General features: G+C 37.9%; 1 protein-coding gene across 8 annotated transcripts in view; it reads left to right on the forward strand.

The window, feature by feature from the left end:
• FAF1 (Fas associated factor 1) overlaps positions 1-20,092 on the forward strand; it is a 494,094-nt gene that overhangs the window by 439,607 nt on the left and 34,395 nt on the right. For 7 of the 8 annotated variants that reach the window (XM_073789929.1, XM_019937835.3, XM_073789937.1 and 4 more), the window contains 3 exons: positions 8,281-8,361; positions 9,430-9,507; positions 13,219-13,434. In XM_073789929.1, the coding sequence (XP_073646030.1) occupies positions 8,281-8,361; positions 9,430-9,507; positions 13,219-13,434 (375 nt within the window). Of the gene's footprint in view, positions 1-8,280; positions 8,362-9,429; positions 9,508-13,218; positions 13,435-18,818; positions 18,864-20,092 lie in introns of those variants that run through there. The other variant, XM_073789930.1, reaches the window with a different exon arrangement.

Consider the following 20,092-nt stretch of genomic DNA (forward strand, 5'->3'; position numbering starts at 1 on the left):
ACCTAGAATTCAGACCAAGTTGAGTTGTTTGTGTTTGAAGCTGTACTTTTTCCCTGTACTGTTTTGCCATCAGGATGGAACAAGGACTAGAATCCAAGCTGTTTGGCTGGAAGATGAATGTCCTGGACACAGTACACCATGGAGGCGATGCTACCAGGCAGTACTTCTTTTGAAGGCCAATTTAACACATTTTTTCAAGCAGTGCCCTCATCATTTATACTTCAAGTATAAATATTCTTCTCCCTTTTTACACTGTAGAGTGCTTTGTTTTTATTTAGTTCTTAGCTCTGTAATTTGATACTTGGTTTATTTTTAGGCGAAATCCAGGTAACATAAAATGAACCATTTTACAATTACGTGGTGTTTTGTACATTCACAGTGTTGTGCAACTACTACCTCTATCTAGTTCCAAAATATTTTTATCACCCCCAAACCCATTAAGCAGTCACTCCCCCAACCCCCTCTGCCCCCCACCAGCCTCTAGCAACCACTGTGCTTTCTGTCTCTGTGGATTTGCCTGTTCTCGATATTTCATACAAATGCAGTCATGCAATATGTGACTTTTGTGTCTGGTTTTTTCACTTAGGTTGCTTCACATTGTAGCATATATCATTACTTCATTCTTTTTATGACTGAAATATATTCTATTGTATGGATATATCACATTTTGTTTATGCATTTGTTAATGGGCATTTGGACTGTTTCCACTTTTTGGCTGTTGTGAATAATGATAGGATGAACATTTGTGTACAGGTATCTATTTGAGTCCCTGTTTTCAGTTCTTTTGGGTATATAACTAGAAGTGGATCACTGGGTCATGTGGCAAATCTGTTTAACTTTCTGAGGAAGCACCGAACAGTTTTCACAGCGTCTGTACCATTTACATTCCAATCTGCAGGTTACAAGGATTCTCCACATCCTCGCCAACACTCATTTTTTCTCTTTTTAAAAATGATAGCCATCGTAGTGGATAAGGTGGTATTTCCTTGTGGTTTTGATTTACATTTCCCTAATAATGACTAATGTTGTTGAGCATCTTTTCATGTGCTTGTTGGCCATTTGTATATCTTCTTTGGAGAAATGTCTAATTCTGATACGTTAAAATATGAGATACTATTTAAATGTTTTGTAAACAAGATTATCAGAACATCCTGTGGCCTGAGAATTTTCAAAAATAAGATCTTAAATATCTGAACTCCAATTCTGTCCCAATTAGACCATAAGGTGGAGATCTGAAAAAAAAAGGGGGAGGTGCTTTTTACCTCCCAAATACTAAAGAAGAAATTGAGGCAGTCTTACATCTTTTTGGTGCCTAATGAATTAGCCCCTTAAGAATAATTTAATAACTAAAATCTCTGCTTCCTCTGTTCTCACACTGACCAGGTATTTACTTAGAAAATAAAATGATCAATTTAGCTTTAGAGGCAGGCTTTGAAAACTTGGCTTTAAATGATCAAATATTTGAATTATTTTACTTTTTTCTTTTTGACATCACTGAATCTACAAAATTGCTAGGGATTGGTTTATCTATTTTAGTGACTCAGGAAGAGTCAGTTAACTGTCCTCCCAGTTCAATTCAGTCCACATTTGTAGAATACCTACTATGTGCCAGGCACTGTGCCCAGTCATCACATGAAGAGTCCCCTGAAAAGAAATTTGTCACCCTTGCAGATTATGTTACAGAAAGAAGATAGTCATGGAATAATCTAGCACCCTACACAAGAGGATAATTTTCCTCAGTAGAGCTATTTTCTTATTCCCGTCCTGCCTATTATTATTTCTCTCAAGGCTTCTAGGTATGTTATAAATCTCAGAACCCAAATTAGGGTAATGGTAGCAAGAGGGAAGTAAAACAAGAGCATTTAGCTTGCAAAGGCTTTTGGCCTTTTTTGAGGTCCATGACAGTTCCTGGAGCAGATACCTTAGCTCCCTTTCCCTTTCTTTCTTCTTTTATGTATAGTCACCTCTTTTCTTTCCTCCTTCCCTCAATATATCTGAGGATTATATATGATAATAATGTAGTTAGAAGAATGCCTGGCATATAGGAAACATTCACTGAATGTTAACTGCTATTATTATCTATCAAGTGCCAACTTGGTAGTGTTCACTTATGCTGGAAATTCAAAAATTAATAAAACAGTATTCCTGCCCTCAGTGCTCAGTCTACTCTGAGAGAGAAATATGTAAATATATGATTAAATAATACAGTGTGAATTGAACACAGAAGTGAAACCATTCAACCCAGGGTGAGGTACCTGTGAATGCCTAGACACTTAAGTTGAGCCTGAAAGATGAGTGTGATTTTGCCGAAGGAGGAGTGGTGAAGAATTTTCCAGGCAAAGGATAAAGGATATGCAAAGGCAGAGAAACATGCAAAGGCTGGTCTGTTCAGGGAGCTGTGAGAGGGCTTGTATGGCTAGAGCATAGAGTATATGGAAGGGGGAAGTGGGTAATGAAGCTGATAAAGTAATTGAGGGCACCTGTGCTAGGAAATTTAGACTTTATCCTGAAGGTGTGGGGAAATCATTGAAGGTTAGGAAAGAGGAGTGTTATGATGTGATTTTCATTTTAGAAAGGTAATAAGTCTGACACTATGCTTTTTTTTTTTTGCGGTACACGGGCCTCTCCCTGTTGTGGCCTCTCCCGTTGCGGAGCACAGGCTCCAGACGCGCAGGCTCAGCGGCCATGGCTCACGGGCCCAGCTGCTCCACGGCATGTGGGATCTTCCCAGACCCGGGCACAAACCCGTGTCCCCTGCATCGGCAGGTGGACTCTCAACTACTGCGCCACCAGGGAGCCCTGACACTATGCTTTTAACAATAGAAATTTGATAACAGCAGGATATAACTACAAAATCTCCATAAAAATACCCCACCCAAATCATTTGTCCCTTTCTTTTAGATGAAATTTAAAACACTTTAAAGTAGGACTAGTTTAACATATGTCTTTCCTACAATATCTGGCCCAGTGATTACTCATAGTAGATGTTCAACAGAGTCATTGCCTAAAACTAAGCCAAGGTACCAAGTGGTGCAGAACAAAAAGTTCTATACCTAAGCCTCTAAGACAGATGATTAGTTCACATGTGTCTAGAGTTAGACATCATTCCTCCACATTTCCTAGGTACCTGGAAACCTGTCCAAGTATGTAATTCTCTTGCATTCTTACATTTAATCAAATTATTTTTATCTATGATATGAACTCCCTTTCAAGACCTCTTATTGTTAGCCCATGTAAAATTTGAAATATGCTGCCACGAGACCTTTGACTGTAAACCTTTCATACTGATTTCGGAGCTAGTTTGTGGCTTCTGATTTTTTTGTATGTAATAAACAAATCAGTTACTCTTTCCATCTGAGCTTTTACTGAAGCTCCCCCTAGGCTTATGAACTTTAAAATCTCATTAGGATTTTATTCTCTACTTACCAGAAGTTAAAAATTAAAAAGACTGAAACCAACATTTATAATGATTTTAAAGGGTCAGCAGACATTTTCTGTGAAGTGTCAGATAGTAAATACTTTCTACTTTGGAAGCCATATACTCTCTGTCACAACTATTCAACTATGTCATTGTAGCACAGAAGTAGCCATAGATAATTCATGAACAAATAGGCATGGCTATATTCCAGTAAAACTTTATTTACAAAAATAGTCTACAGGCCAGCTTTGGCCCAAAGACCACAGTTTGCTGACCTGTGATTGAAAGTAAGCTTCCTCCACCTGTCTTATCTGTCTATCTTCAGGAAGGAATCCTGACTGGAGAAGTGGCCACAGAATGTAGTATTTGGATTCTATCAAACACCATTACATCATCTCTGTTGCATGCGTGTACACACACACACACACACACACACACACACACACACACATCCCAAAAAAATCTCCAGAGCATTTAGCTTGACTTTCCATGTAAAAAGGTAGGTCCTGGTCCTAGTATTTAACTATTTTTCTGCACCAGAGTGGATGAACTTTCCCCATTTATGGCTTTCCTGCAGGCAAAAATAACATCCCAACCACTTGTCACTTAAGCAGTATACATTACTTTTAAGCAAAGCTTCTTAAGCAGTGCTTTGCTAAATTAAATGTGCATAGGAATCACTTGGAGAATTTATTAAAATTCATATTCTGATTCAGTCAGTCTTGGGTGGAGCCTAAGATTCTACATTTCTGACAAGCTTCCAGTTGATTTCAGTGCTGCTTGTTCTTGGACCACACTTTTGTTAGCAAGGTTCTAAGTACTATTTCTGTTATTACAACCCAGTCATCCAAGGTCTTACCACTGGATCCACAGAATCAAGAGCTGGTCTTCTTCAGGTGAGGTGGCATTCAAAGCTGTGTTTGACTATGATGACTTCAGTCAATTTGTTTGTTTATTCAGTTTGGTAGTTTCTATAGAACTAGAGGTTACCATTTGAAATGGTCCTTGGCCGCTTATTCTTATCTTTCATCCATACTGGAAAATTCGAAAACATTATCTCTTTGAGTATTGCTCCATTCTTTATATTCCCTTCTAGGGTTCCTAGCAGATGCATGTTAGGCACTCTGATTATATCCTCCATGTCCACTTAACTTCTCTATTATACCTTATTTCTCTGTCTCTCCATGTTGCAATTTAGGTAGTTTCTTCAGATTACTTCCACTTTATTAATTCTCTCTTCACCTGTGTCCAAGCTGCTGTTTAATCCATACATTAATTTTTTCAGTATTATTAATCACTTATTTTCTAAAGCTATATTGAAGTATAATTATATAAACTGTACCTATATAAACTGTCCAATTTTAAAAAGTTTTGACATACGTATACACTAATAAAATCTTTACCACGATCAAAATAGTGAACATATCCATCACTCTCAAAAGTTTCCTCATGAACCTTGTAATCCCTTTCTTCTGCCTCTACCTCCCAACCATTCAAGTCCCATACACCCACTGATCTTTCTGTCACTATAGATTTATTTGCATTTTCTCAAGTTTTATGAAAAATTGAATCATACAGTATATACTCTTTAGTCTGACTTCTTTCACTCAGCATAATTATTTTGAGGTTAATCTGTGCTGTGGCATGTATCAGTAATTCATTCCTTTTAATTGCTGAGTAGTACTCTGTTGTGTGGACATACAGCAATTTTACAAATTTTTTTTGATTCTAGTAATATTTTTTTAATAGAAGCAGAATTCACATAGCATACAGTTAATTATTATAATGTGCATTATTCAGTGACATTCTGTGTATTCACAATGTTGTGCAGCCAGCATCTAGCAATATTAACAATGCTACATTTAAGAATAATTTAACATTTGCATTACAATTTTTTACATGAGTGCCTTTTTAAAAACAAGTTAAAGAAAATACAGCAAATAGCTCAGATTACACAATATTGTTCTTTCAGATTAGCTCATCTCTCTCTCTGTCTATTAAACGGTGGCCTGCCTCTATAACCCCACTACTAGTGTGATGCCTAAAGTAAAATTGGTGCTTATTGAATATTTGTGAGAAGGAAAGGAGGGAAGAGAAATAGAAGAGAGAGAAGTGGGGAGGGAAGGAAGGAAGTTAGCTGGTTCAAGAAGTCCTCTCACAACAGGTGCCACATTTTGTGGCAGGGATCCCTGTATTTAATGGCCTTTCGTATCTGCAACAGTCTGTTTTAAAACAGAGCTGTTTACTTAGAATGCTTTTATTACAAACTGTATTTGTGCTCAGAGAGGGCTTCCAGCTGTGGTAGCTTTTAGAAGGTCCCTTTGTGTGTGTACATAGTGTCATAACGGGTCATTTCTGCCCAGCCAGTCAATTTCATTGACTCAGATAGGGCCACTTTATGAATGAGCTATATCATTTTCCTCCTTAATTTTTACTCTAGACAATGAATGTTTTATGCCTGGAAAGACGGTTCATTTATTCAACAGATGCTTATTAAATACCTCCCAAAAGCTAGGCATTGTGTGAAACACTTGGAATACAGAGGTATGTAATATAGACAAGATCCCTGCCTTTATGGTGCTTACAGTGTCATGGGGGACTCTCACATTAAATAAATAATCATATGATAATTGATACAATTGTGATAAACGTTTTAAAGGGAAAGGACAGAATGCTACAAGAGAAATCTAAACTAATTTGAAAAGGTGGAGTCATGGAAGTATGTTACAATTAAAATCCTAAGCATCTTAAATATTTCCCTACTTGAAATGTAAAAAGATAAGATTACTCCCATAGGTTGTTGATAATATTAGGAATATCTAAATTTGGAAAGATAGAGTTGTTCAGAGAGGCACAGTTTCCTTAAAAATTCAATTCTTTAATTTAATAAATGACTGAAAAGGGAGACAGTGTTTACCCAAGAACACACAGCTTGCTACTAGCAGGGCTAGGAGTTGAACACAGGTCTTCTAATCTCCTCATTACCTCTCCTTGGTGACATAAAAAAATGAAGACATTATACATCAACTATAGATCAGCCATGGCCAAATGAACTATTAAGTGTCCAGTCTGTACAAGCTTGTATATTGAGTGGGCAAAGGTGCTTACAGAGTAAATGCAAATGCAAATATAAAGAAAAACATACAGAATATGTCCTATCAGGCTGATTGTATCTGGTCATAGTAAAACTGTAGTATATAGACCAAAGTAGGAAATACCCAGTTGGAATCAGTGAAAATATCTTTAAAGGAAGATGCTTCTGTTGCTTTAAAATAAAAATACTAGTAGCTAAGTACGTCTCCAAGTAGGAGTTTTTAAAACCTGTTTTTATTCATGTGTCATATTACATGACACGTAAATTATCCTGACTACTTTGCAGCCTAAGTGGTCTCTCAGGTTAAACATTGTTCCTGATATTTTGCCCCAACATATAATTTCTCTGGCATACTCTTTTATCACAGATGGTATAGCAATTAGCTTCAGGCCAACAACATCTAATTTTTCCTAATTTTTTATTTGAAAGATTAGGAATCAATGAAATGCTACTATTTATACCAGAAATTGTGGACTTAATGGAATCATTGAAACCAAAAGGAGTATGAGGCTTCAAGGAGAAGGCCAGTCTTGAATAGATTTCAGAGGGAGTACCTAAGGCAGTGCTGAGCATACACTCAGCCTGAGCAAGCATATATTGAACTGAGGAGACAAAAAGAAAGAATTAAGTTAAACTATATGAAATTTCCATTTTTATAGGTCAAAACCAGTCAGATATCGGTAACTTATGTGTGATTCAGCCTACTGTGCAAAATGACCAGAAAGGGGGCTTCCCTGGTGGCGCAGTGGTTGAGAGACCGCCTGCCGATGCAGGGGACACGGGTTCATGCCCCGGTCCGGGAGGATCCCACATGCCACGGAGCGGCTGGGCCCGTGAGCCATGGCCGCTGAGCCTGTGCGTCCGGAGCCTGTGCTCCGCAACGGGAGAGGCCACAACAGGGAGAGGCCCGCGTACCGCAAAAAAAAAAAAAAAAAAAAAAAAAAAATGACCAGAAAGGGAACCTATACTCTAATGTCAACAGGTGTGGGTATTTATTAAATTTAAGGACATGTATATTGGCTATACTCCAGAATTTAACAAATAAGAAATTCTGGTAGTTGAATTAACTTTTAATTTTATATGAAATCACAATTTAAATGTACACAGATGGCATAATCACTTCAGACACTAAAAATATTCTAAAAGATCTTCAACTTAGATAACTTACATTATCCACACTTCATGAGTGTGAATGTTGTGGGGATATACTTATTTGATAACCAAGCTTTAGTGGTGTGATATGGACTAAAGTTAAGCAGGGTATTGTGCTTTCAGCCTCTTTCTGTGCTGACCAGATTACTTCCTAGTCCTTTCCTCTCTCCCAGTCCTTAGTCCCAATGCTGATAATCTCCAAGTTTATCTTAGAAAAATCAGGAGTAAAGGAGAAGGGAACTAATCAGTGAAAATGAACTAAATGTCAGGTACTTTGCTAGACAGTTTATATATCATTGCATTCAATTCTCACAACCCTATGAGACAAATGTTATTTCTTTTTTACAGTTGAGGAAACTGAGACCTAAAGAGATTAAATAACTTGCCCAAGGTCACACAATTTGTAAGTGGTAGACTAGGCTTCAAACATTCTTATTTTCACTATCTACTGTGCTACTCACCTTATTATTTGTTAGCTTATTTATGTTGTACACTTTAAAAGTGTCTTGTTTAATTATAATAAATTTACACAGGAGTAAGACAAGGGGATTATTATTGTTGTTTTCTTTAAAAACAGTAATGTAAAATGCCTTTGAATATTTTCCTTTCTTTTAAGGACGAACGAGAAGCCAGAGAAAATGTGAAGAGAGAACAAGACGAGGCCTATCGCCTTTCACTTGAGGCTGACAGAGCAAAGGTAGGTTTGGTCAGGGGACTTCTGGGATAAAGAACTCAATCCTAAATAGTCTTTCATTATTTAAATGCCAGCCCTTTAATCATTTTGAAACCTAAGAGAGTTGGGTTTGCAGTGGAGAAAGCTAGTTTCAATTAACAGAAAGAATATAATTCTACCTCAGGTTCTTAAAGCATGGTTCATTTTGACAAGATAAATTTTTTCAGGAATCATGAGAAGTGAAAACAAAAATGGGCCTAGTGTTTACTTCATTTGTTTTTAATCAGTCTGTGGTAAAATCTAGCAATGTTTAAAAAGCTCTTCAGGTGATTTTAATGTGCAGTCAGGGTTGAGAACCACTGACTTATTTAATGCTTCTTGAGCATTAAATGCTTCTGTACTGGGCATTGAAGGAGAGGAAAATGAATAAGCCACTCTTTCTGCCTTCAAAATAAGGCTCACATTGTGCTGCAGAGTAGATTCAGTCAAGAGCATAGATAGCTGGAACACTTAGGCAAGGATCCTAAATGTTGTAAGGGAAGCACTGAGTTCTGTGAGAGTTCAATGAACAGGATTTTCAGTGGAAAGTTTTTTCCAGCTTTTTTCGAGAGCCAAGAAATGGGAATGTACTAGGCAGGGTTTCATAGAAGAGATTGTATATTTGAACTGGATAGAGAAAGGGGGGTAGGAGAGGAAGTAATGTGTGCTAGCAACAAGGAGCCAGAAAGCATGGGTTCAAGATAGAGGCTGATGTGAATAGAGTTTTGATATTTGGGTACAGGGGAGGTGGCAGAAAAGACCAGAAAGGAAGACCAGAGAAAGGTCTGAAGGATCTTGAATGCTACACTACCCAGAGCTACCTAAATGTTTGAATAGGAACCCACCATGATCATAGAGGTATGCTTTGTTGTTGCTTTTATTTCCATCCTTGTTCCAGAGAGAAACACTTTCATTACCACAGTGTACCTCTGGGCCATGCTGAAAATGAACTTTTTTTCTTTTCTTTTTCTTTCTCTTTTATTTCTTTTCTTTTTTAAAAAAAAGTAGGCCAGTGTTTATTAAGTGTTGGATTCCTTTCTCTTTTATCAACAGAGGGAAGCTCATGAGAGAGAGATGGCAGAACAGTTTCGTTTGGAACAGATTCGCAAAGAACAAGAAGAGGAACGTGAGGTAGAGCATAATTTTTAGAAAAGTTATTCAAATGCTAGGTCTATTTCCATTGCATTTGATACTAAGGATGTTAATATTTCCTACAACTTACTTCTTTCCACTTTTCCCAGATTCATTTTGATATGGAAGACTAATTTTCTTTAGAAGAATCATTCCCAATCTATTGTGTTGAACTCTTAGAAAACTTAAACTTGTACTAGATTCATGGTTTTCTATTCTTTCCAATTCCTCTCCCCTTTCTTGCCTGACAAATATTCCCATCCTTCCTAAATATTGTCTCACCCAAAAAACACAAAGACTGTATTTTCTCCCCTTTTCCCAGGCTTTACTTTACCCACCAAAAGACACTGGGAGTTACTTCTGCAGCATCTTTCACTGGGCCCCTATATGTGAGAAATCCATTTAGCTTGGCTGATTTTTTTCCACCTTGAGTTCAGGTCATGTCTGTGACAATATAGAGAATTTTTTCATTCACTCATTTGGCAAATATTTTTTTGACTACTTAGTGTGTGTCCAAAATCTGTTAGGAAGTAGGGATACAGATGTGGGCCCTCTGCTCCAGGAGTTCATAGTCTTGTAAAAATAGAATTACATACTATATATAAAAGTCATTATAGAGATTTACCTAAAGTGCAATGGGAAAAAAGAGAAAGGGTGTCAACTGATTTCCTAGGATGACTCACAAAAAACGGCTTTTAGAACTTTTTTCTAGACATAGGATTAATGGCAAAATTCACTTATAAATAGAGGAAGCCATCTAACAAGTGATAGAAAGACCTGGAGGGCCCTAACTTGGGCTGATGAAAACTTCATTAGTCATCACTTCTGGTCAGAGGATGCCACCTCGTAACTTATTCAACAAATTTTTTTAATTAAAGTATAGTTGGTTTACAATGTTGTGCTAGTTTCAGGTGTACAGCAAGGTTATTCAGATATATATATATATTATATATATATATGCTATACAGTAAATCCTTGTTGTTTATTTTATACATAGTAGGGTATGTCTGTTAATCCCATACTCCTAATTTATCCCTCCCCACCTCTAACCCCCTATGGTAACCATAATATTTGTCTTTCTTGGTCTGACTTAACTTCACTTAGTATGATCATCTTTAGGTATACCCATGTTGCTGCAAATGGCAATATTTCATTCTTTTTTATGGCTGAGTAATATTCCATTGTATATATGTAGCACATATTTTTTATCCATTCATCTGTTGATGGACACTTAAGTTGCTTCCATGACTTGGCTGTTGTAAATAGTGCTGCTATGAGCATTGGGGTGCATGTATCTTTTCAAATTAGAGTTTTCGTCTTTTCCAGATACATACCCAGGAGTAGGATTGCTAGATCATATGGTAGTTCTAGTTTTAGTTTTTTAAGAAACCTCCATACTGTTCTCCATAATGGCTGCACCAATTTACATTCCCACTCTCCCAGTGTAGGAGAGTTCCCTTTTCTCTACACCCTCTCCAGTATCAGTAAATGATTTTTGAGCAAGAACTATGCTAGGCACTGAAAGAGAAACAAAGGATAGTAAGACATTTTCTGCCTGCAAAGAGAGATTACATCTTGTAGGGAAGATACAACGTGTCTACAAGTAACAGCAAATCAAGGAAAAACGTGCTAAATAACATAACCGAAATAGAAGCAAAATACTTAAGAGTTCAGGGGCAAAGTAAAAATCTTTCACAGCTTTTGGAATTCAGTCAACACTACAGAAGAACTGATATTTGAGCCAGGTCTTGAGAGATGTGTAAGATTTCACTGTTTGGAAATCAGAGTTTATTCATGTTCAAACACTTATCAAGTGCCTATCACACAAGTACGAAATACTATGCCTGACAAACTCTAGTATCTGTCCATGCTGAGGACTCTCAGTAATGGAAGGTAGAAAATATTTTGTTGAACATCTTCTGTGTATCAACTACTCTGCTACCTGCTTTACCTATGCTTACTCATTGACCATTAAAACAAGCTACAAGGGAAGAGATTTCTCTTTTTTTTTTTTAATTATTTTTATTTATTTATTTTTGGCTGTGTTGGGTCTTCGTTGCTGTGCACGGGCTTTCTCTAGTTGCAGCAGGCAGGGGCTACTCTTCGTTGCAGTGTGCAGGCTTCTCATTGCTGTGGCTTCTCTTGTGGAGCACAAGCTCTAGGTGCACGGGCTTCAGTAGTTGTGGCTCGGGCTTTAAAGCGCAGGCTCACTAGTTGTGGCGCAGGGGCTTAGTTGCTCCGCAGTATGGGGGATCTTCCCGGACCAGGGCTCAAACCCGTGTCCCCTGCATTGGCAGGTGGATTCTTAACCACTGCGCCACCAGGGAAGACCCAGTTAACTTATTTTTATTTTCCTTTTGAATGATATAAGAATTTTAAGGCTATGAATTTCCTCTGAGCACTGCTTTAAATGAATCCCAGAGATTCCAATATGAATATGAAATTTCAACAATTGTTTTCTAGATATTCTGTAGTTTTTATTATATTTCCCCTTTTACCTGAGAGTTGTTTAATAGGGTTTTTGTTGTTTTTTCTCCAAAGGGAGTGTCACCAACTTTGAAAATTGTGTTGAGATTTTAGAGAACATATATCCCAATTTCTCTCACTCATGTTAATTGGGGGAAATTTTTGTTTTCCCTATTGATGAAAATTGGGAACATGGAAATGTGAAAGTAACCAGGAACACAATATAACTGTGAAGCTGTGCATGCTAATACCAGGCTTACATGTCTAAGGAACCTGCCACAGTTCTAGGAACAAAAAGGTTTTAGTGAATTTCTGCCACAGGCAGGGCCATCAGAGATCTTTAAACTCCTTCCACTGGAATATCTTGAATGTGAAACAACGTAATGCTAGATTGAGAACTAGAGCCCAACTCTAGCCATGAGATCTCCCAACAGTTTACCCCACCTGTTTGAGTCTGTGCCACATCTAGGTCCAGAAATGTGGACTTGGCCAAATCTCACAGCAGTTTAGTGGCAAAGCTGGAACTAGGACCATAGTCTCCTGCCCCCAATAAGCCTGATATTTTAATTTCTTCCCATTCCATTTTTTTATTGTAGCAAAATATATATAACAAAAGTTTGCCTTTTTAACCCTTCTTAAGTACAGTTAAGTGGCATGAATTACATTCACAGTCTTGCAACCACGACCATTATTTCCAAACATTTTCATCAACCCAAACAGAGTCTTTCCTCCATTTTGTCGTTAATATATTATCCAGAATTCTACAAAATCTTCAGTTATTTCTACTTGGGAAATGTATGTTCTCTCTCTCTTTTGTGCACTCGCGCTCTCTCTCCCACTCTCTCTCCCTCTCTCTTTCTCCACCCCCGTCTGTGTGTGTGAGTGTTCGCGTGCACACGCGTCTTTTGCAAATGCTTCTAATAGCCTTAATTCATGCCCTAGAAAGGAATCACAAATACCTGAGCCCTTCAGTAAAAAATAAATTACCTTTCTTCTCTGTGTAGTTACCTATCAATTTAATGTGTCATCAAGGTGGGATTTATTTTAATTAATTGCTTATTGGGCTAATATTAAGAAAATGAAAAACACATAATTCTGTTGTCCAAGCATTAGGCTTAGTTAATAAATGGGCAATAGCTTTTGATGAGTTTCTAGGAAGCAGCAGGTTTTTCCTCATCTCTCCCTCCCCCATCCCCCACAATTCCATCCATCAACAGTTTAACACCTGATTTTTGCCCTCTTTAGGCCATCAGACTCTCCTTAGAGCAGGCCCTGCCTCCAGAGCCAAAGGAAGAAAATGCTGAGCCTGTGAGCAAACTGCGGATCCGGACACCCAGTGGCGAGTTCCTCGAGCGGCGTTTCCTGGCCAGCAATAAGCTCCAGATCGTCTTTGATTTTGTAGCTTCCAAAGGATTTCCATGGGATGAATTCAAGTTACTGAGTACCTTTCCTAGGAGAGATGTAAGTTCCCATGCCTATCTCGGGAAGTGTGTCCAGATGGGAGATAGCCCATCATTAGGGCTGGACAAAGTAGTCCAAGAAAAGTGCCATGGCACAACTTACCACAAGACCACACACTCAGGAGTCCTTCTTTGTTCTGCACACCTTTCTCTCCTCAGCCTTTGGAGAAGGTATGGTTTCCCAGGCCAGCAGACATGTGCCTAGTAGCCTAGGTAAGAAATTAGGTACTAGGTCTTCCTTCCTAGTTGTTTCCCCTATTCCAGCACTCATACAGGCTTTCCCAAGATTTCATCTCTGTATACCTTAGGGTAGATCTGAGAATTATGTGCTTAACAGCTTAACAGTCAGATCAGGGTCAATGATTATAGGTTCGTGAACAAGTCATGCTAAACCAAGAGTATTTTGTGATTTGACAGTTCTTACTAGCCTGGGAAGTCAGGGAGGGTGAACTATATTCACTGTGTATCTGTATTTCAGCAAGGCTTTTGATAGTCTCTCATAGTATTCTGGGGAAAAATAGAGAGATGTAAATCGACAGGTAGATTCATTGCTGATTAAATGGATGTGTCCAGAAACTGTTGACTAAGAGACTGCCCTCTCCCTGGAGGGAAACAAGAGGCTCTATATTTAATTCTTTATTACTCATCACACTTATTGGCAACTTAAATGAAGATGTTATCAGGTTTATGGATTATGAAAAATAAGATTCAAGAAAGCCTTAAAATCGTGAAATAATAGGCAAAAATGAACCTAGAAAAATTTTACAGAAATATATAGACATAGAAAGAGATGCCTGCATAGGCTTAGAAAACCAATTGCTCAAGTTTGGGATGAAAGAATCCTGCTTTAGTAGAGGTTATTGTGGTTGAATTAAGCTGAATATACATTAATAATCTGTTGTGACTCCCAACAAAAAGCCAGCTGCATTTTTAGAGGTATAATCCCAACAAGAGAATAACAAGTCGTAGTCAACTGTTTACAAAGATAAACGACCCCTGAGTAGTCCTTAGACTCCATGCTGAAACTCTGTGCTGTCGCCTGAAGAAACAGGAGATTGGGAGTTCCCTGGCAATCCAGTGGTTAAGACTCCACGCTCCCAGTTCAGGATGCACAGGGTCGATCCCTGGCCGGGGAGCTAAGATCCCACATGCCGCATGGCATGGCCAAAAAAAAAAAAAAAGCAACAGGAGCTTATCTAGAACAGGGTTGGAAGGAAGGGAAGGGAAGTGGAAATCATATCATTTGGGGAAATATTTTCCTCTAGAGAAGGCACGGCCATGGGAGATGTGATTTTTGTCTTCAGCTACTTGAAAGCCTGCAGTGAAAAAGAAGGATCTGATTTTGTGCAGCTTCAATGATAAAGTGGGACCAATAAGTTGAAAGTTATTGGGAGGCAAATTTGGCCCAATGTAAGAAAGCCACTTTCTAAGAAAAGAATATTTTGTGTTGTGAGGTAGTGATTTTTCTGTTTTTGGAGATAATGAAGCACTACTGAACTATCACTTTTTTTATAGTAATGGATAAATAGGGAGAAGGAGTCACTCCTGGAGTTCCTACTTTATATGTTCCTACTTTATATGAAAAGGGGCTTAGACTAGCTTATCTCTAAGATACATTTTTTTTGGGGGGGGGTGGTATATAGTTGCTTTACAATGTTCTGTTAGTTTCTGTTGTACAATGAAGTGAATCAGCTACATGTGTACACATATCCCCCTCCCTCCCACCCCCATCCCCAACCCATCCATCTAGGTCACCACAGAGCACCGAGCAGGCTCCCTGTGTTGTATAGCAGGTTCCCACTAGCTACCTGTTTTACACAGGGCAGTGCACATATGTCAATCCCAATCTCCCAGTTCATCCCCCCCGCCCGCCCTGTGTCCACACATCCACTCCCTACGTCTTTGTCTTTATTCCTGCTGTGCAAATAGGTTCATCAATATCGTTTGTCTAGATTCCACATACATGCGTTAATATACGATACTTGTTTTTCTCTTTCTGACTTACTTCACTCTGTATGACAGACTCTAGGTCCATCCACCTCACTATAAATAACTCAATTTCATTCCTTTTTATGGCTGAGTAATATTCCGTTGTATATATGTGCCACATCTTCTTTATCCATTCCTCTGTCGATGGACACTTAGGTTGATTCCATGTCCTGGCTATTGTAAATAGTGCTGCAGTGAACATTGAGGTGCATGTGTCTTTTTGAATTATGGTTTTCTCAGGGTATATGCCCAGTAGTGGGATTGCTGGGTCGTATTGTAGTTCTATTTTTAGTTTTTTAAGAACCCTCCATACTGTTCTCCATAATGGCTGTATCAATTTACATCCCCACCAACAGTGCAAGAGGGTTCCCTTTCTCCCCACCCTCTCCAGCATTTATTGTTTGTAGATTTTTTGATGATGGCCATTCTGACCAGTGTGAGGTGATACTTCATTGTAGTTTTGATCTGCATTTCTCTAATAATTAGTGATGTTGAGCATCTTTTCATGTGCCTCTTGGCCATCTGTATGTCTCCTTTGGAGAAATGTCTATTTAGGTCTTCTGCCCATTTTTTTAATTCTGCTGTTTGTTTTTTTGATATTGAGCTTCATGAGCTGTTTGTATATTTTGGAGATTAATCCCTTGTCAGTTGCTTCATTTGCACATATTTTTGCCCATTCTGAGGCTTGTCTTTTCATCTTGTTTATGGTTTTCTTTACTGTGCAGAAGCTTTTAAGTTTCACTAGGTCCCATTTGTTTATTTTTGTTTTTATTTTCATTACTCTAAGAGGTGGGTCAAAAATTATCTTGCTGTGAATTATGTCAAAGAGTTCTTATGTTTTCCTCTAAGAGTTTTGTTTTGTTTTGTTTTTTTAACTTATTTTATTTTGGCTGCATTGGGTCTTCATTGGTGCACGCGGACTTTTCTCTGGCAGTGAGAGGGGCTACTCTTCGTTGTGGTGTGCAGGCTTCTCATTGTGGTGGCTTCTCTTGTTGGGAGCACTGGCTCTAGGCACGCAGGCTTCAGTAGTTGTGGTGCACAGGCTTAGTTGCTCCACGGCATGTGGGATCTTCCCGTATCAGGGCTCGACCCATGACTCCTGCACTGGCGGGTGGATTCTTAGCCACTGTGCCACCATGGAAGCCCCCCTCTAAGAGTTCTATAGTGTCCAGTCTTACATTTAGGTCTTTAATCCACTTTTAGTTTATTTTTGGGTATGGTGTTAGGGAGTGTTCTAATTTCATTCCTTTACATGTAGCTGTCCAGTTTTCCCAGCACTACTTATTGAAGAGACTGTCTTTTCTCCATTGTATATCCTTGCCTCCTTGGTCATAGATTAGTTGACCATAGGTGCGTGAGTTTATCTCTGGTCTTTCTATCCTGTTCCATTGATCTATATTTCTGTTTTTGTGCCAGTACCATATTGTCTTGATGACTGTAGCTTTGTAATACAGTCTGAAGTCAGGGAGTCTGATTTCTCCAGCTCCGTTGTTTTCCCTCAAGTTTGCTTCAGCTATTCAGGGTCTTTTGTGTCTCCATACAAATTTTAAGATTTTTTGGTTCATAAAAAATCATTTCTGTAAAAAATACCATTGGTAATTTGATACGGATTGCACTGAATCTGTAGATTGCTTTGAGTAGTATAGTCATTTTCATAGTATTGACTCTTCCAATCCAAGAACATGGTATATCTCTCCATCCGTCTGTGTCATCTTTGATTTCTTTCATCAGTGTCTTATATTTTTCTGAGTAGAGTTCTTTTACCTCCTTATGTAGGTTTATTCCTAGGTATTTAATTCTTTTTTGTTGCAGTGGTAAATGGGAGTGTTTCCTTAATTTCTCTTTCTGATTTTTCATTGTTAGTGTATAGGAATGCAAGAGATTTCTGTGCATTAATTTTTTATCATGCAACTTTACCAAATTTATTGATTAGCTCTAGTAGTCTTCTGGTGGCATCTTTAGGATTATCTATGTATAGTATCGTGTCATCTGCAAACAGTTTTACTTCTTCTTTTCCAGTTTGTATTCCTTTTATTTATTTTTCTTCTGATTGCTGTGGCTAGGACTTCCAAGACTATGTTGAATAATACTGGCAAGAGTGGACATCCTTGCCTTGCTCCTGATCTTCGAGGAAATGCTTTCAGTTTTTCACCATTGAGAATGATGTTTACTGTGGGTTTGTTGTATATGGCCTTTATTATGTTGAGGTAGGTTCCTTCTGTGCCCACTTTCTGTAGAGTTTTTATCATAAATAGTTTTGAATTTTGTCAGAAGCTTTTTATGCATCTATTCAGATGACCATATGGTTTTTATTCTTCAGTTTGTTAATATGGTGTATCACATTGATTGATTTGCATATATTAAAGAATCCTTGCATCTCTGGGATGAATCCCACTTGATCATGGTGTATGATCCTTTTAATGTGTTGTTGGATTCTGTTTGCTAGTATTTTGTTGAGGATTTTTGCACCTATATTCATGAGTGATATTGGCCTGTAATTTTCTTTTTTTTGTAGTATCTTTGTCTGGTTTTGGTATCAGGGTAATAGTGGCCTCATAGAATGACTTTGGGAGTGTTCCTTCCTCTGCAATTTTTTTGGAAGAGTTTGAGAAGGATGGGTGTTAGCTCTTCTCTGAATGTTTGATAGAATTCACCTGTGAAGCCATCTGGTCCTGGACTTTTGTTTGTGGGAAGATTTTTAATCACAGTTTCAATTTCATTACTTGTGATTGGTCAGTTTACATGTTCTGTTTCTTCCTGGTTCAGTCTTGGAAGGTTATACCTCTCTAAGAATTTGTCCATTTCTTCCAGGTTGTCCATTTTATTGGCATAGAGTTGCTTGTAGTAGTCTCTTATGATGCTTTGTATTTCTGTGGTGTCCGTTGTAACTTCATCTTTTTCATTTCTAATTTTATTGATTTGAGTCCTCTCCCTCTTTTTCCTGATGAGTCTGGCTAAAGGTTTTTCAGTTTTGTTTATCTTCTCAAGGAACCAGCTTTTAGGTGATTGATCTTTGCTATTGTTTTCTTTGTTTCTATTTCATTTATTTCTTCTCTGATCTTTATGATTTCTTTCCTTCTACCAACTTTGGGTTTTGTTTGTTCTTCTTTCTCTAGTTCCTTTAGGTGTAAGGTTAAATTGTTTATTTGAGGTTTTTCTTTTTTCCTGAGGTAGGATTGTATCTCTATAAACTTCCCTCTTAAAACTGCTTTTGCTGCATCCCATAGGTTTTGTTTTGGATCGTCGTGTTTTCATTGTGATTTGTCTCTAGTTATTTTTTGATTTCCTGTTTGATTTCTTCAGTAATCTCTTGGTTATTTAGTAATGTTATGTTTAGCCTCCATGTGTTTGTGTTTTTTACATTTTTTTCCTTGTAATTTATTTCTAATCCCATAGTGTTGTGGTCGAAAAAGATGCTTGATATGACTTCGATTTTCTTAAATTTACCGAGGCTTGATTTTAGACCCAAGATGTGATCTATCCTGGAGAATGTTCCGTGTGCACTTGAGAAGAAAGTGTAATCTGCTGTTTTCAGATGGAATGTCCTATAAATATCAATTAAATCTATCTGGTCTGTTGTGTCATTTAAAGCTTGTGTTTCCTTGTCAATTTTCTGTCTGGATGATCTGTCCATTGGTGTAAGTGAGGTGTTTAAGTCTCCAACTATTGTTGTGTTACTGTCGATTTCCTCTTTTAGAGCCGTTAGCATTTGCCTTATGTTTTGAGGTGCTTCTGTGTTGGGTGCATATATATTTATAATTGTTTTATCTTCTTCTTGGATTGATCCCTTGATCATTATGTAGTGTCCTTCCTTGTCTCTTGTAACATTCTTTATTTTAAAGTCTATTTTATCTGATATGAGTACTGCTACTCCACCTTTTGATTTCCATTTACATGGAATATCTTTTTCCATCCCCTCACTTTCAGTCTGTATGTGTCCCTAGGTCTGAAGTGGGTCTCTTGTAGACAGCATATATGTGGGTCTTGTTTTTGTATCCATTCAGCGAGCCTGTGTCTTTTGGTTAGAGCATTTAATCCATTCACATTTAAGGTAATTATAGATATCTATGTTCCTATTACCATTTTCTTAATTGTTTTGGGTTTTTTTTTGTAGGTCCTTTTCTTCCCTTGTGCTTCCCACTTAGAGAATTTCCTTTAGCATTTGTTGTAGAGCTGGTTTGGTGGTGCTAAATTCTCTTAGCTTTTGCTTGTCTGTAAAGTTTTTGATTTCTCCATCGAATCTGAATGAGATGCTTGCCAGGTAGAGTAATCTTGGTTGTAGTTTCTTCCCTTTCATCACTTTAAATATATCGTGCCTCTCCCTTCTGGCTTGTAGAGTTTCTGCTGAGAAATCAGCTGTTAACCTTATGGGAGTTCCCTTGTATGTTATTTGTCATTTTTCCCTTGTTGCTTTTAATGATTTTTCTTTGTCTTTAATTTTTGTCAGTTTGATTACTATGTGTCTCAGCATGTTTCTCCTTGAGTTTATCCTGCCTGGCACTCTCTGTGCTTCCTGGTCTTGGGTGGCTATTTCCTTTACCATGTTAGGGAACTTTTCGACTATAATCTCTTCACATATTTTCTCAGGTCCTTTCTCTCTCTCTTCTCCTTCTGGGACCCCTATAATGTGAATGTTGGTGTGTTTAATGTTGTCCCAGAAGTCTCGTAGG

The sequence above is a fragment of the Tursiops truncatus genome, chromosome 1 (assembly GCF_011762595.2).
Source record: "Tursiops truncatus isolate mTurTru1 chromosome 1, mTurTru1.mat.Y, whole genome shotgun sequence".
Classification (NCBI taxonomy): domain Eukaryota; kingdom Metazoa; phylum Chordata; class Mammalia; order Artiodactyla; family Delphinidae; genus Tursiops; species Tursiops truncatus.